Below are 27,508 nucleotides of genomic sequence, written 5' to 3' on the forward strand. Positions count from 1 at the left end.
AAGATCGGAAAGCATGGAGACTACAATGCCAAACTCAACTCCACCAGCCTTACACCTAAAGGTAGAAAGGCTTAGGACTAAGTAAGTAAGTAAGTAAGTACATAGAAGAGATGATTGTTGCATGCCAATGTGAAAGCTCATCAAACTGTGCCTAGTATGAGTGCCGCAGATCTCGCTTATTCACAGCTAAAGAATCTTTCACTGGTAAGTGTTTTATAAATAGTTGATCAAATTTTGTTATGATATTTGAACATAGCCACTTTGCACGACGCAAGTGATTGCGAAATTTATTAGTCGTTATACGGGCTCCGATACCTACCTTGAACCTACCAAAATACATAAGTAGTATGTAATACTTTTATTTACATAATTTGATTACCATCAAAATGTCTATCAATATTCACCTAATATGTTGTCTTCTTACTCTATGTTTTGTTGTATTTTTTCAATTCTAAATCATTTGAATTCAAAATCAAACTAATTTGATTTACATAAGTTAAAAATGTCAAAAGGTTAATCTGTTTAGTTAGACGATCTTCGCACATAATGACAAGCTGTCTCTGTGGCGAAGTTTTAATGCGGGTGAATCCCAATACAACGCAAATACCAGCCGCGTGGTAAGTTGGTTCGAATCCCAATAGAAACTTTTATTTTTTTATTTTTTTTATACATTTTATGATTGTAAGTATATTTATTATATAATTTTATTTTCAGAAAATACGTATTTAGTTAAAAATTGTTCCGACAATTAATGTTCAGAAATCATTTGTGGCATTTTTAATGTGTTTTTTGGCACTGTTTTAATAAAAATGTTTGAGAAGTAGTAAGTATAAATTAATTTAATATTTAAATAAAATATAAATAAAAAGTATATTAATTTCGTTTATAATCATATAATCATATAATAGAAGTATAACTTCTTACGTGCGTACAAAGTACACACACATTCTTTTTTTTCGCACCACCCTAATATACACTGTCCTTGCTGTACTAACATCTTCTTCTTCAGCCTTCATTAATCCAACTTTGAACATAGGCCTCCCCCAGTTCAATCCATTGTTGTCTATTTTGCGCCACCTGTTTCCAGTTGCGTCCTCCAAACTTCTTTATGTCATCAGCCCATTTCATTTGTGGCCTTCCTCTACTCCTTCTATGATAGTACTATGATAGTACATGATATTGTACTATGATAGTACTATCCCTTATAGCACACAACGTCCGATGGACGTCCATATAACGTACATTTAAAGTCCAAACGTCCATGGACCAAAATTGGACGTACTATGTACGTCCATTGGACGTTTGATTTCAACGTACATTGGACATCCATTTGTGGTCCATGGAGATTTTACACAAAATGCGACTATTATTATCAGTAATTATATATAGCTTCTTGTTTTAATCAAAGCAATATTATTAGTAGAATACAAGAAGCTTCTAATAAATGTAGTCACATATTTTTTCATCATTGAATTAAAACACTGAACCACTAAAATTATTTTAATTAAACCTATATAATGATGATGATAAAACGATGGTAAACTTTTTCAGAATAACGGAGCTACATCGCGCATCGGTAATTATAGAACTTACAATAATTAGACACTACCAATTTAAATCTTAAATGTGCATTTTGTAACTGTTAAATTTCCCGCCAAACTAAATGAGAATCTTCTTGACAACGTTGTCGCTCTTCACGCTATCGGTCGTAAAAGGTAGTATTAGGCAGGTACTTTTAGGGGATTATCGCTGTTAATTGTTGTGGAATACTGAAGGAGGATTTATTTATGATAATTCACAGAATGGCAAACCCGCTTGCAATATACAACCGTACTGACTCTAAGTTGTAAGAAATAATGTTTGGAAGAAAACAGAACACTCAGAACAGAACAGAAATAAACCTCTTTTAATGTGCATGCTTCATAGGATAGGGCGCCATTATCTGAATTTTGTCTTTATTAAGTTATTACATACAATATAATACATCCTGTGATATCTTTGTGTTTGCTGTTTATCGTGCAAGTGCAGTCGTGCATTAATGAAGTTCCTATAATAAAGTTATAATAAAGAGAAATAAAAAAGGTACTTTGTGTAATATTTTAAAGTATAAGTTTAGTATTATAGGAACTATTTCCTATACCTAAAGGCTTTTTGCTATGTATGTATTCAAAAAATTATGGACACTAGATTGCTTTCTGAAAAGTGCCCTACAAAAATGTCCATAAGACGTATATTGAATGTACATCAGATGTACATTGAATGTACATAAGATGTACACTGAAAGCTTCAACAACGTACACTGTACGTTTGTAGCGGACGTTCTATGGACGTCCAATTTTGTGAACTCTGGACGTTCGTTGGACGTCCATCGGATGTCCATTGTACCTTAGCGGAACGTCCATTGGACGTTCCAATGTACACAGATGTACGTCCATTGGATGTCCATAAAACGTACTTGTGCTATCTGGGATGATAGTACATTTCTTTTTCTTTTGTTTGTGTCCAGCTTTTAAACGTCAACTTTTGATTTGGTGCTAAAATCTGGCAACATGGAACTTGATTTAAGTGTTGCCTTGATGAATCCATCTCTTGATTGGGTCCCACATACATTAGACGATACTTCCGTGACCAACTCTACGTACCGCTAGATAGCTTGCGTATGACAGGGACGGTTTTGTACATTCCAGTCTGGCGTGTTGCCTGATATAATGTAGGAACTTATATCTTCATTTGAAACGCTTTGAAGAACTGGTGGAGAAGATAGTTTTGCAACATTTCAGTGACTCATTTCAGTGTAGTCCTGTGCTTCAAATTTTAAAGTAGGAGAGGTGAAATTTCTAATAAGTTTGCCCTTGGCTTTAGCCTATCCGGCTTTTAACACTCTCCTTAGCTCTCTAATGTGTTTCCTTTCTCCCTACTGCTTGAAATTTTGAAGCACGGGACTAAACTGAAATTATACACTGGAATATAATGTTGCAAAACTATTGCAGACTGCTGCAAAACTATCTGCTCCACCAATTCTTCGAAGTGTCAAATGAAGATAAAAGTTTTTGCATTACATCGGGCAACGTACCAGACTGGAATGTACAAAACTATCCCTGACACAAGCAAGCTGATGAGAGGTGACTAAAGTTGGTCACGGAAGCATCGTCTAATGCAGGGGAGGCCAACCCTTCGATAGCCACCCTTAGGTCAGCCGACAGATGGCAAAAAAAATTATCTACCTACCTATCTATTCCTGTCCTAAATATTACGAAATTTCTTAGTCGGTAGATCTCAGAGAATTAGAAAGGCAGACAGTAGACCTCGAGTCCGATTAAGTTGGTCACCCCTAGTCTAATGTATGTGGGCCCCAATCAAGAGATGGATTCATAAGGACAACACTTTTAAACCTATAAGGTCCATGCTGCCAGATTCTGCCACCATATCACAATACAAAGTTGACGTTTAAAAGCTGGATACAAGCATGAAAAGAAATTCACTATGTAAGTAATGTAAAAATCACACTCATTCGTTGGTTGTAGGGAAGGGTGTGTGTAGAGCTAGAAGTGCAACCATCTCGTCGTTGTGAGTTCTGGGTTGTTTAAGTATTGTCATACACTATATAAACAAGCGAAAAACTTGTAAGAGAAAAATGAGATAACTAAATGTTTTTTAATTCATCAAAGTCATCGAAAATTTCAAATTTTTATAGATTTTGATCGACCTTGCGGGATCGGAAGATATTCGTTAGATGCGTAAAACTGTTGTTTTTATTACTCAACCATGCAAACTGTAAATAAATTTTACTATAGCGATAAATAAAACGTACATGGAGGATAAATAAAAATTTCCGAAAAAAGGTAAAATTTCATTTTTTTGATAATCTTTAGGCCCGTTGCGGGGTCGGAAATAAAGTCCAATTTTAATAATTTTCATTTTGTTTCTCTTGTAATTACCAAACGCAACTTTTCTGCACTATAGCGATACGGGATTATCAACTTGACTTTTTTCGCACCACCCTAGTGTATATTTCAAAAATCTGGAGCGAGTCTAAATGTGTGTCACAAAGTTTCACAAAAATAAAGCGAATATTTCGTGAAATTAACATCGAATCGAAAAACTGAAAAATACGTGTTCAATATTTTCCAAAAATCTATCTAATGACACTAACCTTCACTCTATTAGTAAATTCAACTTAAGATTTTAAAGTAACCCCCATTTATTATTTCAGATTCCGTACGTAAAAGTAAAACGTTTATTCGAGACATTTTTTCAAATTATGGATAGATGCTAGGAATGGCCGTTTTTGACAAAACACCGGTCTTCGGTTATACCGGTTTTTTTGCTTACGGTTTAACCTGGCGGTTATAACCGGCCAAAAAACCCGGTTTTTCTAAAAACCGGTTTTCGGTTTTTATCGTCCAATTGGTTACAATGTTACATTTACATTGCACTTTAGTTTGCGATACTCCACTCGACTCGTTACTCGATATCAATATGATCAAAATTAATACATACTATCAAAAGAACATCAATATCAATATAAATAAAATACAATTTTTAATAAAACAATTTTATTCTATTAATTATTATATTATCCAGATTTAGCCATACGGCTCACACTCCCTCTAAGGGGAAATTTGACTCATCCCAGATACCAACGGTATCAAAATGATTGAGCTCTGGTGGGACTCTTTCCGTGTTATCGAGACCTCTAGGTGACTTGGTATGCAGGTGTATCTTCCAAAAATTTTGGTACATATCTGGCTGTTGCGAGTAGTACAGCTTTCTGCATGGTCTTGTAAAGATGTTCATTTAGACCCAGTGTTTTTATGCTTTCGAGGAGGTTCTTTGGAACGACTCTAGTGGTAGACATAATAATAGGTATCGTCTGGGTACTTTGCATTCTCCATTGTCTTCGTATTTGAATTTCAAGATCTCTGTACTTGGCGATCTTTTCAGTAAATTTACTACGTAGATTATTGTTGTTAGGTATCGCCACATCGATTAGTGCTGTTCATCTTGTTAATTTATTAACTAGTACAAGATCTGGTCTATTATGTGCCACTGTTTGGTCTGTGAGCACAGTGCGGTCCCAGTATAGCTTGTAGTTGCCACCCTTAAGCATACTCTCATGGATGTATTGATAATATGGAAGATGGTCCGTTTGGAGAAGTAATTATTATATTTATTTATTATTTTATTATTATTATTATTATATATTTATTGTTCATTATTAAATATAATATAGCATAAGATTAGTATTATACAGTGAGGACGTTTGAGTTGGAATAAATTCATTATCTCGAGAATGGCAAATTTCGAGAGAAATTCTGAGGCAGGTCGATTTTTATTTTTAAATTATGATTTTTTGGCATATACATCATACTACTGACGATATCCATCTGGACGTAATGACGTAATCGATGATTTTTTTAAATCAAAGTAGGGGTTGTGTGATAGCTCATTAGAAAGATTATTTAATTATCTATTCAGTAATATTAAACATTTACATAATTATTTATACAGGATGTATAAAAAACATTTTTTTATTGAATTAATTAACTCAAAAAGAATAATGTAAGCAATTTATTTAATTCTCAATACATTTCACTGTCGTCAAAAAACAGGCAATAATGTATATTTTACAAATAAACATTGCTTTTCGCTTAAATTCAATGTTCAAACTGCTAAGAGACAGGTCGGTGGAAATTGTAACATTGAATTTAACCGAAAAATCATGTTTGTTTGTTAAACAAATATTTCTTTCTCTTTTCTGAAAGCACTCAAATGTCTTTTGAAATAAATAAATTAAATACATTTTTCTTTTTGTATCAATTAATTTAATTCAAAAAAAATTTTGGACACCATGAATAAACAAGTATGTCAATGTTGATATTACTAAATAGAGAAATAAATAAACTTTCAAATGAGCTATCACACGACCCCTACTCTCATTCTAAAAAAATATCGATTACGTCATCACGCCCAGATGGATGACGTCACTAGTATGATATATATGCCAAAAAGTCATAATTTAAAACTAAAAATCGATCTTTCTCAGGATTTCTCTCCAAACTCGCCCCTTCTCGAGATAATGAATTTATTTCAATTGAAACGTTCTCACTGTATACATATTGCAATAATATACAATTTAACCCAACCATTTCAACTTATAAAAAATTTCCCAGACTCTTTTAAATGGTATTTAAAAAAAATATTATAAACATAAATATTTTACTTAAAAATAAATTGGTTAATGCAGTTTATCTTTTATGTTTACTACCATCAAAAAAAATTTATCCTGTATTTCTTTTAACACGTTTGTATAATAGGTACATTTTAACCCATTTAATACTTCCTGTATGGGTGTATCTTTTTGAAAACGTAGCGAAATCCTTGGAGATTCGTATTCGTAATCGGTAATTCGATATTCATAGTCAGAACATTATTTTTGGTAATCAGAAAAAGTCATTTACCCACTTTCAATGTCAAGAGTCAAGTGTAAAAAATGGATGATGTTTGCGTCTACTTCAACTACAAGATCACTTCTTATGTAAATATTATGATTACAAATACCTTCTCAACGAAATATTATATTAAAACTTAATTGTTTCTGGCTGATGTGAGTTTGCATTTTCAGTTTGCTTCTGTATTTAGAAAATAAAATTTGAATTATTGTTTTGTTTGGAATAATTACTTGAGAATAATAATTATGATTGGGATCGAAAATAATCGGAGTAACCTAGCTGAGTCCCAGAAATTATAATCCGTATTTCTAATAGCCGAGTTGAGTCCCCAAGATGGGTAAATTGAGTCCCGTGTCTACCTGGGGCTTAGTCGGTAGGCCGGGCTGAAAAATATCAAAAAAACTGTTTTTGGGAAATTTTAAACGGGCTAGTAAAAAAAAGTTGTGTATGGTAGTCCTAATACTGTGTACCAAACATAGGCCGAATTAAATTATTTTTGACCGGGCCCCCGGGGGCCTAAAAAAAATTATTTTTTTTTGCTTTATTTTTGGGGCGGGCTAGTGTCTAAGATATTAATATTAATGTTACTATCTTGTTAAAAAATTTTCATCATGATCTAAAAAGATTTAACCGGCCACCAGGACTAAAAATATAAAAGAGGGGTAACCAATGCATTTTTATTTACTATTTTGGCGCTGTGAACTGTGCAGCTCTTTGCTTGAATCAATATTCGACACGAAAGGTTTTTTATATTGAACTGTTATGCACATATTTAACTTCATTTAACCCAGAACTCACCACGATGAGGTTGCTGCACGGTGAGTTCCACCCGCCCACCATCCTTTGCTCAACATTTTTACTTACTCATTCCTTAAACCATAGCGTCGACATTTACTTTCAAATATCGGCTAATTCTTTCTGGCATCAAGTTTAGCTCGGATATAACCATCTCTAGATTCTTCACCATACACTTTTATTGATGCATCAGTAATTATTATCTTCACACACCTCTCCACCGCTTAAGTATGGCAAGGAAAATTGTCAAACTTTGGAACTTATTTCACCATGTCTCACAATCCACAATAATTATTCTTCGTCGGCCAAATGCTGTATTAGAGGATGATCGGTTAGAGTACCATTCATCTAGTATATGAGATCTACCTAATCTTCAGCATCGAAATTGATTTACATAAAATCCTTTATAAAAGGTATATTTGTTAAAATCCCTATACAGGGCTACATCAAAGATAGAACTAGTTTTTAATCGGTTGACCGATCATCATCAGTGCAATCCTAAAATGTGTACAACCAGATGAAATGATGCAAAGTATTTAAAATGTTGACTAAGGTTATAAAAAGTTATAGGTTATACTCACTTAGAATCTACATGCTAACCACCAAAGTAAAAATATCTGAGTAAAAACCCTTTACAATTGATCCGTCAAGTGACCCGTAAAGGGTTTTTACCCAGATATTTTTACTTTGGTGGTTAGCATGTAGATTCTAAGTGAGTATAACCTATAACTTTTATAACCTTAGTCAACATTTTAAATACTTTGCATCATTTTATCTGGTTGTACACATTTTAGGATTGCACTGATGATGATCGGACAACCGATCGAAAACTAGTTCTGTCTTTGATGTAGCCCTGTATAGGGATTTTAACAAATATACCTTTTATAAGGGATTTTATGTTTTTGTATTGGTATACAGCCAACTACAGGAAATTTTTCCTCGTGGATTTGGAAATTGATTTAGGGATTTGGAATACTATTAAAACACAACTTTTATACCGACCTTCCTACATTTTAAAATCCTTCTGAGAGCATCCTCTCTAATACCTTGGCGTTAATCTGTTAACATACAAATGTGAATGATTTCCGGGTGCGCAAATTAAGCATTGTCTTAAATAATTTTATTGATAAATTGATGAGACATTATTCGGAAAATCTCTTGAGGGCTGCATTAATTTCCATAGATGTCTGGCACCATATTCCAATCTTGGCTGTGTTTTTATCTCAAACCTCATACGTTAATATACTGGTATTACAAACTCAGTGTTTGTGCCATCTTCCCTGGAATTTTTTCTAAACTTTGAGAACATCTCCAATTATTGCTTTGGATAGTTTGGACAAATACTATTGATCTGAACTTAGATCATTTTCAATTACAAGAAGCAGTACAGCTTCTATGGTGTTAAATTTAATAACAGGCATTTTTTCGTAACTGGGAAGAAGGGATCCAATCGGCTCAGAATATGAATAGAGACCTTTTGTGTGGTCATCTAGTTTTTGCAGCAGATATCGCAAGGGAAGTTCATTAACGTGCAACGGGAATACACTCCACTGTAATGGTTTATTTACTCGCATTTCTATAGTTCGTATGATACCTTCCAGTCCGTATTTACATTTGAACAATTACATCCCATAACACCTAATTTGCTTAGATCTATATTATGGCTTTGTAAGTAGTCTAATATTCCTTCGACAATATTTATTACACGAGACTGGCTAAGAGCCAAGTACCCAAAATATAAACTACGGGTCCTTCAGTTAAAGCTATATGGTCTTCAGTTTTCATAATTCGTCTCGCCTTTCCGAAGACCATGGTTTGATCTTTCTGGATTTACCGTCTGTTTCCCTTAACTCCTCTCCGAATTTTATTTTTGTTGATGACCAGCACTGTATTATATTTGGAGATTTAGTTTAGATCTTCTTAAACGGCAATTAAAAGCTTAAGTATTTTTTTCTGTCTACTGTATTATCTTTCTTCTGCTTAATAATTTAATATGACAACAAAAGCTTTTTTAATAGCCCCAAACATTTTTTAACAGAATAAAAATTCTTTGAAGGCCGGGGGCCGGTTAATTACTTTCTAAATCGTCCCAAATTTGGTATAGGATTATATAAATAAATAAAATACTAGTTCCAACTTTTAGCATATAGCCTTGTACAAGAATTAAAAAATAAAATTTCGACCCAAAAAAAAAATTTAAGGGCCAGGGGGCCCGGTTAAATATTTTTTAAACCGGCCCAAATTTGGTATAGGATTATATAAATACTAGTCCCAACTTTTGGCAACTAGCCGTGTAAAAAAATTAAAAAAAAGTTTTCTCGGCCCGGCCTATTAGTCGGTGTACGTAATGATTTCTAGGAATTAGAAAACAATAATTTATTTTAGAGCATATAATTTTATTACAAAAATGTATACCTACAATATTTACAAAAAGCAATATAAGCTAGAATTACATGCTAATTCACTTATTTAACTATTCCAAATTTTTCACCTACACTTTTGAGGTAATCAAATTTTGATATTAATCTATTATTTAATTTTAAAATTTGTTCATCTACAAATTTTTTTGATGTAAGGGTTTGTGCAGAATAATTTTTTTTTACTTTTTTTTGTACACTTCTAATTTTAACATACGTTTCACTTTGAAAGTCTATTAAAACTGTTAAAAATTGAAAAATATGAGGATGAGCAAAATAAAATGACGAGTTAAACCTGGAATGAAAACTCTCACATGCGTTCGTCGTCCGTTGTAGACTGCTTGACATCTCCGCCCATATTTCTGGCGGAAACTTAGCCGATTCTGAGACATAATTATCGACCAAATAGTCCGCAAATTCTACTATTCTATGATTTTGTGGCTGCATTGATGATAAAGCTTCAACAAAACAATCTCCTACATCTTCTGGGTTGAGAAATGACATTCCAAAGCAGTATGTTAAATATTTTCCTCCCTTTGTCTTTGTATAAGGATATTAAACCTAGTGCCTGAATTTTGCGCCACCTGAAAAAAGAAAAAAAAAACATCATTAGAATTACAACAGTATGACGTATGGAAAATAAGTAAAAAACACCGGAAAACAAAAAGCATATATGCACATCATCATCATCAAAAATACAATTCAAGTACTCGTATGTTAAATATGACTACTTATCAGGACCAGGAAAATTACAACAACGTGGCATATGGGAAATCAGTAAAAAACACCAAAAAACAAAAAGTTTACATACACATCATCATCATCATCATCATCATCATCATCATCATCATCATAAAAAAAAAATTCAAATATGTCAAATATGACTACTTATCAGGACCCGGAAAATTACAACAGCGTGGCATATGGGAAATCAGTACAAAAAAAACCAAAAAACAAAAAGCACACATACACATCATCATCATTCCAAAAAGGATTCAAATATGACTACTTACCAGGATTGTCCTAAATGGAATCAGCAGCCCTTCAATGAAACATGAGTCCAAACTTCAGTGACACTTTGCTGAATTGCTTCTTCAAAATCTGCAAATACCGTTCTTAAAGCGAGTTTTTTATTACATTTCTCAACTTGTTCTGTTAGGTATTTAAGTGCCAGTGTATATGTATGTTTTTGTTTACTTGGCAATGAGAAGAAAACCAAAGGTATATAATGATCTTCTTTTAGACCATGGATGGAGAACATTTGCTTAAAAAACTTTGGGCAATATTCAAAAGTTCCATCTATATAAATGGTGTCCAAATCTGCTAAAAATTCTAAATTGCTGCTACAGGAAAACATAATAATTTGGTTTTCTATGTCGTTCACCATTAGAAAATCCTCGTTTTTGTTAGTTTTCACTGGAAATGTTTTTAGTATATCATGAGTTTCCTCCATACTTTTTGATAATTTAGGCAGAAGAGATCGTCGGGCGTTATACATATTTTTTCGAACCAATGCCACGTCTTTGGTAGTCAAGGTACTAATATCTCCATTTCGTAATTCCTTTTGCAAAATTTTTATAGGTCTTTCACCGACGTCTTCTACGGCCTTTCGTTTTAAGGAGTTACTTAACATTTGACGGTTAAGTGCATCTTCGTTTAATTCGCTATGGTTGTGTTCATCCCGAATTTCCGTCACTACGTTGTCACCTTGGGTTTTTAAAAATGCTTTACATTTTTCTCTCGTCTGCGCACAACACATCCAACGCTTGTCGTTATTCTTTAAAGATTTGTGAAAGCGATATTTGAAGCCATTTAACACAATCAATTGTTAAACACAATGTTCACTAAACTCATTTTGGCAATCAACTTAACACCGTATCGTATACAGATAGATCGCACCATACTAAATATTTTGTAGGATATTGCTTTTTATATTTGATTACCATAAATGCATATCCAATAAAATCATTTAATTCCTCTATTGTTATTCCAGGTAATAACAATATTTCTAAATATGCTTAAGTACAAATTAGAAAGTACTTACAAATTAGAAAGCTATTAAAAGGTAATTAGAAGTATTACGATGCCCGAGACTCAATTCGACCATCTAAATATTTTGACCGTTCTTAATTCAGGTATATGGGACTCAATTTACCTATGCTCAAAATAATACCTAACCTAACCCTAATCACCGTAAAAACCTAATAACCGGTTTTTACTTTAAAAAGAGAAAACCGGTTATAACGGGGACAAAAAACAACCGGTAAAAACCGGTTATTGCGAAGTAAAAAAAAAACAGTTTTAGGTTAAAACCGGTAGGTTTTTCCCATCTCTAATAGATGCATGGCGCTATAATAAGAAAAAAGCTATTTTTGAAAGTGGACAATCAAATTAACAAATAAAAAATTCCCACTAAAATGGGAAACATTACTGCCTTGGTTTTAGGATCTTCATAACCCAATAAGTCCCTATAATGCTCTTCTAACTCCAAATTTTAGCATCCAATGCTCCCCTACTATAAGAATATACTCTGAAACTTCTTGGACTTTGATCGGTCACGAAATAACCCTGGCTCCTGGACTATATAGACAAATGAGTAGGTTTGTAAAATTTATGTTTCCGAGTGATCTGTTTCCCTAATTAATACATGGTAATTTAGATTTTATTGTTACTACACCGTACTGAAGTAATATTTATTTTTACTTTTTTTTCCTGTAATTTTGAAGATATTATGATTTATGTACTTTTAATTCTTATGACCTTGATTACTATAAACATTGATCTAAACTATGGATCAATACTATAACAACATATAGCTTGTTATTTTGTAACCGATTATTATATACGTACCATACAAATAACTCCATACAATAAACATAGAAGTGTAAGTGTCTTCGGGTTAATACTAAATTTTCAAGTAATATAAAATGTTTATTGAGAATTTGTACAGACTTAAAAATTATTTAAAATCTCCTGAATTTCTTTTAAACTCTTACCTTTTGTTTCTGGTAAAAATTTATAAATTAAGATAGACCCTACAAAACAACTGAAGCTAAATAACCACACTGCCCAATGGGTTCCGATGGTAGCAGCAACCATAGGATAGCTGGACGTTAAAGAAAGTACTATTAGGCCGACTACAGTCATGATAACACTCCCAGCAGCTGCTCGGTTTTCCGGAGTAAAGATCTCATGTATTATTGCCATAGGTATGGGACCTAATCCCATAGAATACATTAAAACATTTGATAGCATAAGCACGATTGGTAACCACTGGAATTGGTGAATTAATGGAGAATTTACGTGTTTTAAATAGAAGAAGCAGCCTAAGAAAAAGAGTGGTATTCCTGTTCCAACACTAGAAATTAATAACATTCTCTTTCGTCCTACTCTTTCTACTACACTTGAAGTAAATGTAAACGAAGAAATTTTTACTATAGAAACAATCACAGCTACCTTATGCCCAGAGATGCTGGTACCAGCTGAATTAAAAAATGGAGCTAAGAAACTCATAATTACTGAAACCCCTGAAAGATGCTGTACTGCAAGGGGTAAAATTGCCAGCAGTAGCCCTATTCTAGTTTCTTTGGTTTTAAATAGGGTAAATATAGTAACGTTCCTCTTAGTGTTTTGTTCTGATTTGACGTGTGCCTCTAAAACCTTGATATCTCTATTAATTTCATTAGTAGTTTTATTAGATCTTAGTCTGCTTAAGGCAGTCCTGCATTCATCTTTTCTACCTTTGGAAAACAAATAAACCGGACTTTCCGGGAAAAATATAAAAAATAATAAAAATGGAACGGTAAGGAATGTTATTAAAAGATTGTATACTTTATAACTAAAAAAAGGACCTATTATAAAGCTATAAAAATGACCAATTTGGTGAAATAGACCTAGAAAACAACCGAATTTTGCTCTGTTATGATCTTCACAGAGTTCTGTAATATAAATTGGCACAATTGCAAATGAACCACCTAAAAATATGCCAATGATACATTTAGAGATAATGATCATAGTCACAGAGGTGCTAAATGTTAGCAATATCGATCCCAATAAAACATTTAATATCATAAGTTGTAAAAATCTTTTTCGTCCCAGAAAGTCAGCGAGCTTCGGCAGTGTAAGGGTTGATACGAGTCCAGGTAGATGTGGTACTCCTACTATCATCGATATGTCCACGGTTGTCGCTGGTTGACTTAAAGGATTTATTGTAGTGTCATTTGACATTATGGTAGGTATTGTTGGCGAAGTCCATACCGTATGTGCTCCACTTAACAGTATTGGGATTTGTACTAAAAAGATATACCTAATTAACCAGTTTATTTACAAAACAACATTGTAATAGAAATAAAAATTGTGTAGCTTTATTAAAGTTTACATATACAGGGTGTTTGGTAAAGAATGGGCCATAGCTTAACCTCGGGTTGCTGAGGATAAAATAGGCCGATTTAAGCTAACTTACCTTAGTACAAAGTTTATAATAACCGAGATACAAGGTGTCAAATTTAAACTTTTTTTTTATTTATTATTGAATATTTCTTGACAGGTATGAGATAACAACATAAAATTTGGTATGTGGGGGTTTTTTGGGTCGAGAAAACTAAATTCCCTACCAAAAATTATGTGTTACCCAGAGGGCTCCACATACGCCTTTCAGCACTAATTTATTACGTTCAATTTTTTTTACCCTTCACTCTGTATAATTTTGACATTAAAATTTTTATTCTCCTATTAGTTTTACTTAAAAAAGGTTACTTCTTTCATTTCCTTAAACTCAACCGTTGCTTGGCGAGATAAACGCATTTTAAATCTGCGATACACCATCATTTTTAGCATAATATCATTGTACTTACACCCGAGAAATAACTTAAAACCGTAAAATTATCCAAAATTGTATCGCAAATTTCTTAAAATGGAATTTGCGATGCAATGACATAAATTTGAGAACTGGCACCATTATTATGGTTTTAAGTTATTTTTCGGGTGGAACTACAATGATATTATGCTAAAAATGATGGTGTATCGCAGATTTAAGATGCGTTTATCTCGAAAACGGTTGAGTTTGGAGAGATGAAAGAAGTATACCTTTTTTAGTAAAACTAGTAGGAGAATAAAAATTTTAATGTCAAAATTATACAGAGTGAGGGATAAAAAATTGAACGTAATAAATGAGTGCTGAAAGGCGTATGTGGCGCCTTCTGGGCAATACATAATTTTTGGTAGGGAATTTAGTTTGCTCGACTCAAAAAAATACCACATACCAAATTTCATGTCGTTATCTCATACCTGTCAGGAAATATTCAATAATAAATAAAAAAAAAGTTTAACTTTGACACCCTGTATCTCGGTTATTATAAACTTTGTACTAAGGTCAGTTTGCTTAAATCGACCTATTTTAAGCGCAGGAATCTAAGGTTCAGCTATGGCCCATTCTTTACCAAACACCCTGTACCTGACTTGCATAAAATCACACAGAATTAGTGGGTACACTTTGTGAATGTATAATATACACACAATGGAAAGCCCCCTCAAAATTCGACTTGACTATCACCTAATGGCTCAAACAAGAACGAAATTTACTTTATAATTACTAAAAAAAAAACGCTGCTTAAAGACTAACTGCAATAAATCAATAGTCAGTTGGAAGTGCCATAGAATAGTTAGAGAGAAGAGAGTTTGTAACACAAAGAGGAAAGAAATATGAAAACAAGAACAAGAACAAGAACAAGAAAAATGTCACATTCACTTCGACTACTAACAAAAGACGTACCAAAACGAATAAGGAAGACATAGAGAGAAAAAAGCTTATAGAAAAACGTATAAGATAAAACCAATATTGAACTGTGCAACGAAACTTTCGATGTTCCAAAGAAGGCACGTAATAGGTGTCAAGACAAGCAAATAGGAAACCTCATAAAAAAGAAGAGATGGAAAAAGATAAGTGCACAACGAACATAGCAAAGCTAAAAAATTTAAACAAATCATTTCAAAAACGCTTAGGAACGACATATGGAACTCTAGCCCTCAAGAAACGACTAATATCGTGGAACAAAACAAACGCCTAAAAGTTCTAAAATGAAAGTTGAAGACAGAAACGAGGAACATTCAGTTAAAAAATTTAAAAATTAGCAAGGACGTGTCGTATATGAATAATATTAGATCCTGAAAATAATCAAAGAGTTCTGTAGAACATTATATAGTTGAGATGATCACATTCTTGGGGTAACAATAATAACAGTTCCTAATATAAAATCAAATTTTGGGAAAAACTTGAGAAAACAACGCACGAGAAAAAATGATAAAATTATGAGGCGAATACCTTGAGATTAAAAAGCAAATGGTAAAATAAGTAATGAAAGTTAAATAGTTTAGGAATAAAGTTACCGAGCGACAACACCATTTAAGACGAAGAAGCAAGAAAACAGCTGAAAAAAGCAATCAGCACAACACGATGTCTTTAGGATACAGTAAAAAGAGAAACAATAGCGTATATATTCAAGACCTGTCCTGACACATACCGCCAAAATACAAGATACGAGCAAGACAAGAAGATATTTGGAGTCAAACGAACTAAGAATACTTAAAGGAATATCCGGAAAAACTAGACAGAAGAGCTATGCGATTAGAGCCTTATTATTGTGGGCTAATTAGAAAAATTCATGGAAAATTATTCACCAGCAATTTTATTGCTGGAATCGAATTTTAAGATCCTATATATTAATAATATAGGTATGCAGTCCGCAGATAGTGTGCTACTTTTTTTTATGAACAAAATGGCGCCGACAAAGCATATTTTTTTCAATTATTGCTCTATAACTCCGAAGATATTAACTTTACAACAAAAGCACCCAAATAAAAATTCACCGCAATTAAATTCTGCATAGAGATATATTTTTCCTGATTTGCTCCGACGAAAATTTTCCTCTGAAAATGCGGGTGTTCCCAAAAAAACTCTAATTTTCAAATAAAGTTTTAGGTAAGTAATTATTAATCAATAATTAAATAACTTAATGACATCAAAGCTCTCTTGGTATAGATTGTAATTCCAGAAGCCGGTGAAAATTAAACGAATATTTTAGCAACAATTCAATTGTTAATTAACAAGTTACGATCGCACTAATTACATTTATTTTATAGACAAAATATACATTTTTCGTTTTTTTGCATAATCTTTAAATTTTGAAAAAAAAATAGTTATAATACGCTGGTCTAATTAGTAAAGTACAAAGAAAAGTTATTTACCAGCAATTTCATTGCTGGAATCGAGTATTATGATCCTAAATCGACGCTGTCAAGCCAAAACGGCATAAACGACATTAACTTGATTTTTCAGGAAACACAAAAAACTGATTATTTTTATTTTTACCAATTCTGCTTATCTGCACAGTGATTCAAAAAAAAAGTGGTGATTTTTTTTTCAAATTTTAATATATTGTGAACATTAATGTGGCTGAAAATACTGTCTGAAATAAATTAAAAACTATAAAATGGCGCTTATGTCCAATCAAGATATTACATTGGTGAATATGCCAAACTTACCTCTGGCGTTTGTGTCGATCGCATCGTTGTAAGGTTAGTCAATATGGCGCTTAAAAGGGATATATGCCATTAATGAAAAAAGAAACGAAAATCAAAAATTGTCGTTTATGCCAACAAGAAAAATGATGAAATTACGAAGATTTTTAATAGGGTTTATTTTTTATTAATCAAAAATACATTCTAAGTTAAAAACAAAACCTTAAATTCTTTAAACATGTTTTGGTGCTAGGATGAAATACTTAAAAGTAAATATGAAAGACTTAAAAGTGGATATCTAATAATAAGTAGTGGATTCTAATTCATAATCACTGTCAATATTTGGTTCAACATCCGTACTGATTTGATTGCTTGTATTTTCCTTATTTTGATCACTACTTATACCGGCATCCAAACCATTATCTGCTGCTAAGTTGAAACATGATGTGAGATCGTGACTAAATATTTCTTCTTCTACTGCAACGTCTGGTGGTTCCTCAAAGATGATAATGTCATTGCTAAAAGCTTCTGCAATGTTGGCATTATAAATGTCATAAACCTCTAAGGGAAATATAGGGGGATTATTGTCAGTCAGTATATCATTTTGTACTGATTCGGTATTTTTTTTTTTTTCATTTAGTAAGGCCATTATTTTTTTACTTCTGCTATTCATGTGCAACAAAAAAATGACATAAACGCCAAAAATCGATCGCCATTTTTAGCTATATAAAATTGATTTGAACTCTATTCTGTAATACAAAATGAATTGTTCATCACACTAGTATAAAGTTACAATAGAATATTTTAAAATGAACTTTTTATTTGCGCAATTTTTAAATAAGAAACCTGCATAAGAATACCATTGAGGAATACCATTGTGTCAACCACGATGTAAATATGTGGTTTTGGCATAAACGCCTCATAGTTTTTAAAGAAATTCAGTGTGTTTACGCTTCAAAAATCAATACAAATTGAAAATATTGCAAAGGTAGATAATACCATGTTACTTATCCATAAAAATTGTAAAAATACATACCTTTACTATTATTACTGGACCGAAATGTACACAATGATAATCTTACGGGCACTGGCGATTATGTCAATCGGTGTTCACGTCAGTGTTCACGTGCGTGACTAGACTGGCGTTTATAAAAATTTTAAACCTATATTACACCTATTTCACTTTCTGCGGTTATTCCGCGTTGACTGTCTGGTGCGGAAATTAAAATCCTATTTTTTAGTTCAGCTAACTAAAAAGTGGTCATTTTGGCGTTTATGCCGTTTTGGCTTGGCAGCGTCGATATATTAATAATATAGGTATTCAAAGTCCGCAGATAGTGTGCTACTTTTTTATTAACAAAATGGCGCCCCCAAATCGTGTTTTTTCAATTATTGGTCTATAACTCCGAATTTTAACTTTACGCCAAAAAAACTCAAACAAAAATTTACCCCAATTTAATTCTACATAGAGGAATGATTTTCCCGATGTGCTGCGACGAAAATTTACCTCGGATAATGTGGGGTTTCCCAACAAAATCTCGAATTTCCAAATAAATTTTTTGGGCAAGTAATTATTTATCAATAATTAAATAACTTGGTAAAATAAAAGCTTTCTTGGTATATATTTATAAAATAGCTTCAGAACAACTTTCTTGGTATATACTATAACTGCAGAAGCTGGTGAAAATTAAACGAATATTTTAGCAACAATTCAATTGTTAATTAACAATTTACAGTCGCAATAAAAACCAAAATAATCATGAGACATTGATCAAATTTAGAAAGATTATAAAGATGTGATGTCCATTTAATATTTTGTCGACAAAATATATTTTTTTTATAATATTTAAATGGTAAAAAAAATAGTTATAAACAAATTAACATTTCTCACAAATTCTTTATTATATTCTAATTTTAAAAAATACTTAAAATGCTTATTTCAAAGGTCTTGAAAATGAATGCTTCATAAAAATTTTCCCACCATTTGCAAAAAAGTTTTGAAACAGCAAAATAAATATAAGATTGCTCCGTTGTTTATAATTTGTTTTAATTGTTTCAAAGCTTAAAAGTGAGTCTGTGGTACAATCTAATTACTCACAAAGAATATCAAATATTAATCACTATTGCTCTCAAGGATGTAAAGCCAGGTAAAGCCCCAGGTTTTGACAATGTTCATTCCGAATTCTTAATTAACTGCGGCTAATATGCGAGAGAATGGATAGCCCACTTTTTCACGGACATTATGAAGACCGGTATCATACCACAGGAACTCAAACGCTCGAAGGTCATTGCCATATTAAAACCAGGGAAACCAAATGATAACAACCCTAAGAATTACAGACCAATAGCCCTACTATCGGTTACGTTTTAGCTTCTAGAGCGCCTTATCTACACTAGAATTAGCACAAAGTTGCTTGAAACAATACCGGTTGATCAGGCAGGTTTCCGACCCAAAAGAAGCTGCGCAGATCAGGTTCTTTCACTTACCACATTTATCGAGGCAGGGTTCCAGCGAAAACTTAAAACTGCAGCCGCATTCATAGACCTAACAGCGGCCTACGATACAGTCTGGAGAGAACGCATGATATACAAGCTCCTCCGTATAATCGACTGTAAATCCACCGCTCGAATAATCAACAGCATGCTAGCCGACACAACGATTCAAGTGGTCATGGGATCTGACATCAGCACCCCAAGGAAACTGAAGAATGGACTGCCTCAGGGATCTCTCTTGGCTCCTCTTCTCTTTAGCCTATACATCTCTGATATACCAGAAACCAGAGCAAGAAAGTTTGGTTACGCCGACGACTGGGTCCTTGCAACAAGGTGTAAGTCATTTAAAGAAACAGAAGGAATCCTCACGGCGGACTTACACATAGTGGGAAAATATTTCCGTAAATGGAGGCTCCAACCAAACGCTACGAAAACAGAGGTTTCCAGTTTCCACCTAAATAACAAGCTTGCAGGAAGAATACTCAATATTCAGTTCGAAAACACCACACTCGCCTACAATAAAACACCAAAGTACCTTGGGGTGACTCTTGACAGAACCCTATCATTCAAGGAACATCTTGGAAACTGGGGAAAAACTTAAATCCAGAAACAACATCATCCAGAAGCTGTGCGGCACAACATGGGGCGCATCGGCTTCCACCTTGCGATCATCTGCCTTGGGCCTAGTCTTCTCAACTGCCGAATACTGCTCTTCAGCATGGCTTAACAGCCCACATATACACAAAGTAGATGTCCAATTGAATAATACAATGAGAATGATTGCTGGAGTTATCAAATCCACCCCTATGCAATGGCTCCCAGTACTGAGCCACATTCCACCACCCAAACTACGACGCATACACGCACTCACTAGTGAGTACAGAAAGATAGTAGGTAACGAGAACCTGCCAATCCATCAAGATATAGATGCCGCCAACGGTAACCGTCTACGCTCCAGACGACCACCAATAAAATCAGCAAAGGTTGCTGTGGAGGGTGAGTTCAATTTAACGACAACATGGACTCGAGAATTTATGGAACAACAAAATAGCAAATTACCCTGCATCACACAAAAACTACCAGGCTTTGACTTACCACGCAACACATGGTCTATGCTGAACCGAATCAGAACCTAACACGGCAGATGTGGTTACATGATGCACAAATGGGGTAAACGACCATCCCCACTATGTGACTGTGGACAACCACAAACCATCTATCACATCACAGAACAGTGTCCTACAAGATTATATCAAGGCAGGTCAGAGGATTTCCTGATGGCGACTCCAGAGTCGATAGACTATGTAAATAAGTTAGATGTGCGTTTGTGAACCTATGTATTGTCTTATACAAAATATATGTAAATGTAAATGTGTCAGGTGCCATACGCTAAATAAAAAATTAGTTCAATGGTTCTATTTTAATCAAAGATTAAAAATACTTTTTTTTTGTAATTTTTTGCGCGAAAGTAGGATTGATACAGAGCCGGAGATGTTCACTCGAAGCGACTGACAGACGTTCTACACCTTCGTTGCGGGGTATGCCTCTCAGAGGAAAGGGGGAAACTTTATGCAAGCGAAACTTGGTAACAATGCATTTATAGCAGAATACTCAAATCACATGTTTCAGTATTGAATACTTTTTAAAAATAAATTATAATAAATTACGGAAATTACGGAATAAATTCCGGAATTAATTATAATAAATAAATTAAAAATAAATGGTATGGTAAATAATCCTCATTTTTTAATATGTTATTCCCTACAAAAAAACCTTTAATTTAAGCACAAATAATTAAAAATCGTAAATTTGGGTCAAAAGTTTTTAACTTTTTATAAATTCCCATAAGAGCCCATGTTAAAACTTAACCTTGACCCTTAATAGTAATTAAACGGCACAGTAAAACAATTTTTAAAAAATCAAGTCTTAGTTTTTTTAAGTAAACTATAACATACTAAAATTTCATGCAAATCCTTAATTCTTTGCCGAAGGTGTAGAACGTCGTTAAACTCGCGCGAGTTGTGTATGTGTACGGGTAAATACATAATACATAGCTACGGTAGTGTATTAGTCTACTTTCGCGCGTGTAAATTACAAAAAAATATATTTATAATCTTTATTTAAAATATAACCGTTAAACTTAAAATTGATATTTTTGTAAGTAATTAGCTTGTACTTTAAACTCACTTTTACGCTTTAAAGAATTAAAAAAAATTATAAACAACGCAATAATCGTAGGTTTATTTTGCTGTTTTCATAACTTTTTTGCAAATGGCTGTAAAAAAGTTTTAAAACATTCATTTTCAAGATATTTGAAATACGCATTTTAACTATTTTTTAAAATTAGAATATAATAAAAACTTTCTGAAAAACGTTAATTTGTTTATAACTATTTTTTTAACATTTAAAGATTATGCAAAAAAATAAAAAAATTATATTTTGTCGACAAAATGTTGAATAGGCACCTCATATTTATAAGATTTCAAAGTTTGATCAGTGTATCATAATTATTTTGGTTATTATTGCGACCGTAAATTATTAATTAACAAGTATTGCTTAAATATTCGTTTAATTTACACCAGCTTCTGGAACTATAATCCAAACCCAGAAGGCTTTTAAGACACCAAATTATTTAATTATTGGTAGATAATTACTTATCTAAAACTTTATTTGAAAATTAAAGATTTTGTTGGGAAAACCCGGATTTTCCGAGGAAAATTTTCGTCGTAGCAGATCGGAAAAAACGTATCTCTATGCAGAATTTAATTGCGATAAAATTTTTATTTGAGTGTTTTTGTTGTAAAGTAAAAATCTTCGGAGTTATAGAGCAATAATTGAAAAAAAACACGATTTTCGGGCGCCATTTTGTTTATAAAAAAGTAGCACACTATCTGCGGACTTTGCATACCTATATTATTAATATATATAATCGTAAGCTTCGATTCCAGCAATAAAATTGCTGGTAAATAACTTTTCCCAAAAATGGCCTATTCTCCGATAATCAGCCCAGACTATATGCAGAATTAACAAGATTAATAAATTGATACAAAAAAGAAAAAAAAAAAGAGAACAAAACAGCAATATAAGTTGAATGGTAGAGAAGAGAGAAGTTAGAATAGTCATACGTCACCAACTGGAAGAGAGAGCACAGATCGTCCATAAAAAAGTAATAATAATAATATTCCACTAGGGTAGGATGTGACGTCGAAAAATTACAGACAATTTTCCGGAAACATTTAGAAGAAGAAGTATACATAATTTAATTATAAAAAAAATAAAAAATGAATAACCATCTTCAATTTCGTTGCAAATGGAAAACACAGCCGAGCCATATTCTAGTCCAATCAGAGAGTGCTGCAAGCACCCCTACCGGTTTCGAAACTTATTAGTCTCTCATCAGGAGGCACATATGCTGCTCTCCCCGGTCCAACCAAAACAAACCTCAGCGTGCAGTCCCGGATTGCAACGAACGAAATGGCATAGATGCCCTAGCGGCAACTTCTACCAAAAAGACTAAGTTTTCATTCTAATGGCATATAGAACAACGTAATGCTATTCTACATCCCACCAGAATGAAAACAATGGGAACCTTCTCTGGTTACACCTCCGAGGCTTCTACAATTTGCAAGCCATACGGATGCTGAGACTAAGGAAGATGAGGGAATTCTACAATTTACAATTCACGTCCCATCTGCTCAGCGCGGTAAAGTTCCAACGAGAATGGTTCCCTTCATACTCCACACAGAGTTGTTGGAACTTTCGTTGGAACTTTAAAAATTATTATTATGTTGTTCTATTGCCATTAGAGTGAAAACTTAGTCTTTTTTATAAAAAGAACTCATTTAACACAAACAGAAAACAAGGGGAGATAAGATATTTAAAAGAATGTATAAATAAAGAATATAATATTGGATAAAATCTATTTTGGGTTGAGGGTAAAAATAGTACCTATCAATGTATAATATATATCTACAGATAAAAAGGTAAACAAAAAACGTTAATATTCTTAAATATGCTTACTCATAAAAACAGTTAAATATAAAAAAGGAGTATCAGTTCTTCGAACTTCATCGTCAACTTTCAACGAATGTACCCATTCAGTTTCAAGACCCACGTATGTAACTTCCTGCAATTCTTCTCCATTTTTTTCAACGTTGTATAACTTTTTACTCATTTTTGTCAAAACAAATCACTTTTTCGCGTACATAAAGATAATGACTTCTATAGAAACAAAAAAATATATAACTAAGAAATACCTTCCCTTCTGGGAATTTTTTTATATTTTTATATAAACAAGTTTTGATATCTAGGCTTATTTTTATCTATACTATTTAACAATGATTAAGAATGAGATTTTAAGAAATCACAAGGTAAAATTTAAAAAATTAAATTTAGGAATATATTTATTTAGACAAGACGAAAACGGCGGGTTCGTTAAAGAAAATATTCCCATAGAGTTTTTTGCATAATCACATTCGTGATTCATCCCAGAATAAGGTTCAAGAAGTCGCCCAAGTGAAAAGTGGTCAAATTTTTTTTTTTAATTTTTTTAATCAAATTGCCAAAATCATAATTTTTGGCCCGTACAAATTTTGTTAGGTTTTTTGGACCATTTTGGACAAAAAAGCTCTCTTGTAGTTTTTCTCTAAAATTGATCATTTTCGAGTTATAAACAATTTAAAATTGAAAATACCGATAAATGGCGATTTTCAAGGCTTAATAAATTGGTTAAAAGTTATTATTAAGAAAGCCAGAAAGTGAGTAAATCAAAGTTTAAATCCCCCCCTACAAGATCCTGAAAAAATTTTAGTCATAATTTTATTACTAAGCTGTTATTTTAATAATAATGAGCGCCAGCATGTATTAGGCGGCCGTCAATTTTTAGTCAGCGGCACATTTACAGCCGGGTCAATACGCTCTTACGGCTTATTGTTAATAATTCAAAATAACAGCTTAGTAATAAATTAGTGACACTTTCTTTAGGATCATGTAGAGGGGGCTTTAAACTTTGATTTAGTCACTTTCTGACTTTCATAATAATAATTTTTAACCGAGTTATTAAGTCTTAAAAATGGCGATTTTTGCGCTTTTCAAATTTTAAATTACTTATAACTCAAAAACCATCAACGTTAGAGAAAATTTACAACAGACCTTTTTTGTCCAGAATGGTCTAAAAAACCTAAAGAAAATTTGTTCAGACCAAAAATAATAATTTTTGCAATTTGATTAAAAAAAATTGTTAAAAAAAATTTGGACCACTTTTCTCGTGGGCGACTTCTTGAACCTTATTCTGGAGTGTATTATACAAATGTGATTATGCAAAAAAATCTCATGGGAATATTTTTTCCAACGAATCCGCCGTTTTCGCCTTCTCTAATTAGCATAATTTTGAAATCAGTGTAAACAATGTAATTTTTTTAACGGAAATCTCTATTCAAGATGATAAACTGCGCGTCAGAAAAAACTGTCAGAAAAAACTGGTTCATGATAACAATAATAATTGAATTGTAGTGTCCAGAAAACGCAAGTATCACTCGTTTCAATAATGTGTTTTGCCACCACGGTTCTAGATGACACTCGTTTTGACACAAACTGATTACATTTTGGATGTTATTTTGGGGAAAAGTAGTCCATTCCTCAGTGAAAGCAATTCAAAGTTATTCACATGTTGTTGTGGCAAATATACGTCGTTTTACACGTCTTTTAAAAAGGTTCCATATATGTTCAATAGGATAGATTAATGTGCTTTATTGTCATGAAAAATTGTACAATTTTATCGACACAACTTATAAAAAGTCAAGAAAACGAAACAATAACAATCCAATTTACTAAAATTACATAAATCGTCAATATTTTTACAAAGGTGAAACAGTAGCGATTAACAGGTAGCGAAAACGCGTTTCAAGATTGCGGCTGTAATTTTGAATATTTTTTCGAGATATTTGGCACACGTATTCGTAATATAATAAAAAATGGCGGCACAGAGCCCAATTTGAAAAATATATTAATATGTGGAAATTACTCCGTAATTAAATACAATATTAAAAAAACGAGCCTCTACCACCATTAAGAAGAACAAAAAAATACACTTTCTTCAAATAAACTTTTTTTTCAGATGCCTAGATTTTGTGTCATTTTGGAACTACTAATGAAATAATAAATTTTAGTAGTTCCAAAATGACACAAAATCTAGGCATCGGATAAAAAAGTTTATTTGAAGAGAGTGTATTTTTTTCTTCTTAATGGCGGTACAGGCTCGTTTTTTTAATATTGTATTTAATTACAGAGTAATTTCCACATATTAATATATTTTTCAAATTGGGCTCTGTACCGCCATTCTTTATTATATTACGAATACGTGTGCCAAATATCTCGAAAAAATATTCAAAATTACAGCCGCAATCTTGGAACGCGTTTTTACTAGCTGTTGATCGCTACTGTTTCCTCTTAATAATATTAATGAAGTTAAACAGAAATAATCAATGGCAAAATTTAAATAAATTGCAAATGCATAGTCTACCTAGTACTTAATAAGTTTAAAAGTTAAGCTGCTGCGTGTGAAACCCAAATATAGACAAAAAATAATAAAAATACTATTTGTGCAAAGGGTACTGTAATTTCTTAATTATTGATTAAGAAAATCTTCTACTAAATAATACGGTCTTTCAGATAGGTAGGCTTTTGCCAGTTTACAGAATTTGAGGAAAGATGCTGCAGATTTAAGTTGTAGAGGGAGATGGTTGTAAAGTTTTTTGCGGAATATAATATAGATTTCTTTACTAACTCAGAGGATGGGGTCGGCAAATAGACGTCAAACGTAGAATTTCTCGTGAAGTAGTCATGATTAGCTCTTGGTGGAAAGACATGTAGATGTTGACGAATTAAGCAAACAGTTTCTAAAATATAGAAAGCTGGAAGGGTTAAAATTTCATGATATTTGAAGTAACTTCTGCAATGTGTTGTTCTTCTGAGTCCAACCAGATATCTTAATGCTTTTTTTATAATTTGAAAATAAGATCAAATTGGCCAGCTATACCAGAACCCCAAAAAGGAAGACGATAACGAAGATGTGACTCGAACAAAGAAACATATGTTACTTTGGAAGATGCTTAATTGAGTTCATTCGAAACAGATCTTATAGCATAGCAAGCTGAGGATATTTTCTTCCTTAACAAATCGATATGGTGGGACCATTTATGGTTGCTGTCTAAAAAATACCAAGAAATTTTACAGAATCAACGGTACTGATCTGGCTATTATTAAGAGGTAAGGGTTGAAGAGCTCCTTTATAAGACAATGCTACTGTTTTATCTACGTTAAAGGAGAGTAAATTAGAGTCAGACCAGGTTTTTATTGTAAGTAGATCAGAAGTTATGGTAGCATGAAGAGTTGCAATATTTGAGTTGCTCCAAGTGATACTGGTATCATCAGCAAAAAGAAAGATTTTTCCATCGACTTTTAAACTAGTGATGTCATTAATAAAAATGAGGAAAAGTAGAGGACCCAATACTGAACCTTGAGGTACCCCACATACAATGTTTTTGAGACTAGAGTCTGTATCATTTGCTCTAACCAGTTGTTTCCTATCATCCAAGTAAAATTGGAACCAATCTAAAGAAATACCTCGAATTCCGTAGAAATTTAGCTTTTTTATCAAAATGTTGTGATTTACACAATCAAAAGCTTTGGGGTAGTCACAAAAAACGGTGTCAGTGTGAAGATTATTGTTCAGTGCTTGACAAACCTCATGTAGTACAGAAAACATGGCATCAGTGGTGCATTTATTATTTAAAACGCCGAACTGATTTTTTGGTAAAATGCTGTTTTCAACTAGAA

The 27,508-nt window shown here is 32.8% G+C and overlaps 2 protein-coding genes across 3 annotated transcripts in view; both read right to left on the reverse strand.

The window, feature by feature from the left end:
* Nucleotides 1–23,941, reverse strand: part of LOC126882823 (facilitated trehalose transporter Tret1-like) — a 44,307-nt gene extending 20,366 nt beyond the window's left edge. Inside the window, exons 1-2 of one of the 2 annotated variants that reach the window (XM_050647914.1) lie at nucleotides 23,693–23,931; nucleotides 13,325–13,956 (exon numbers count right to left, since the gene is read on the reverse strand). In XM_050647914.1, the coding sequence (XP_050503871.1) occupies nucleotides 13,325–13,956; nucleotides 23,693–23,846 (786 nt within the window). In that variant the 5' untranslated portion in view covers nucleotides 23,847–23,931. Of the gene's footprint in view, nucleotides 1–13,324; nucleotides 13,957–23,692 lie in introns of both variants that reach the window. The other variant, XM_050647916.1, reaches the window with a different exon arrangement.
* On the reverse strand, nucleotides 9,656–12,585 carry LOC126882824 (uncharacterized). The gene is made up of 2 exons (XM_050647917.1): nucleotides 10,678–12,585; nucleotides 9,656–10,248 (listed from the first exon to the last, which is right to left on the reverse strand). Exon 1 carries the CDS (start codon nucleotides 11,421–11,423, stop codon nucleotides 10,698–10,700), a length of 726 nt encoding a protein of 241 aa, XP_050503874.1. The 5' UTR covers nucleotides 11,424–12,585; the 3' UTR covers nucleotides 9,656–10,248; nucleotides 10,678–10,697.
* Nucleotides 23,942–27,508: the final 3,567 nt, after the last annotated feature.

This window comes from Diabrotica virgifera, chromosome 3 (genome assembly GCF_917563875.1).
Source record: "Diabrotica virgifera virgifera chromosome 3, PGI_DIABVI_V3a".
NCBI lineage: Eukaryota > Metazoa > Arthropoda > Insecta > Coleoptera > Chrysomelidae > Diabrotica > Diabrotica virgifera.

What these genes read in the sequence shown, in the direction of transcription:
- LOC126882824 (XM_050647917.1), bottom strand. Translation starts at nt 11,423, where the DNA reads ATGTGTTGTGCGCAGACGAGAGAAAAATGTAAAGCATTTTTAAAAACC.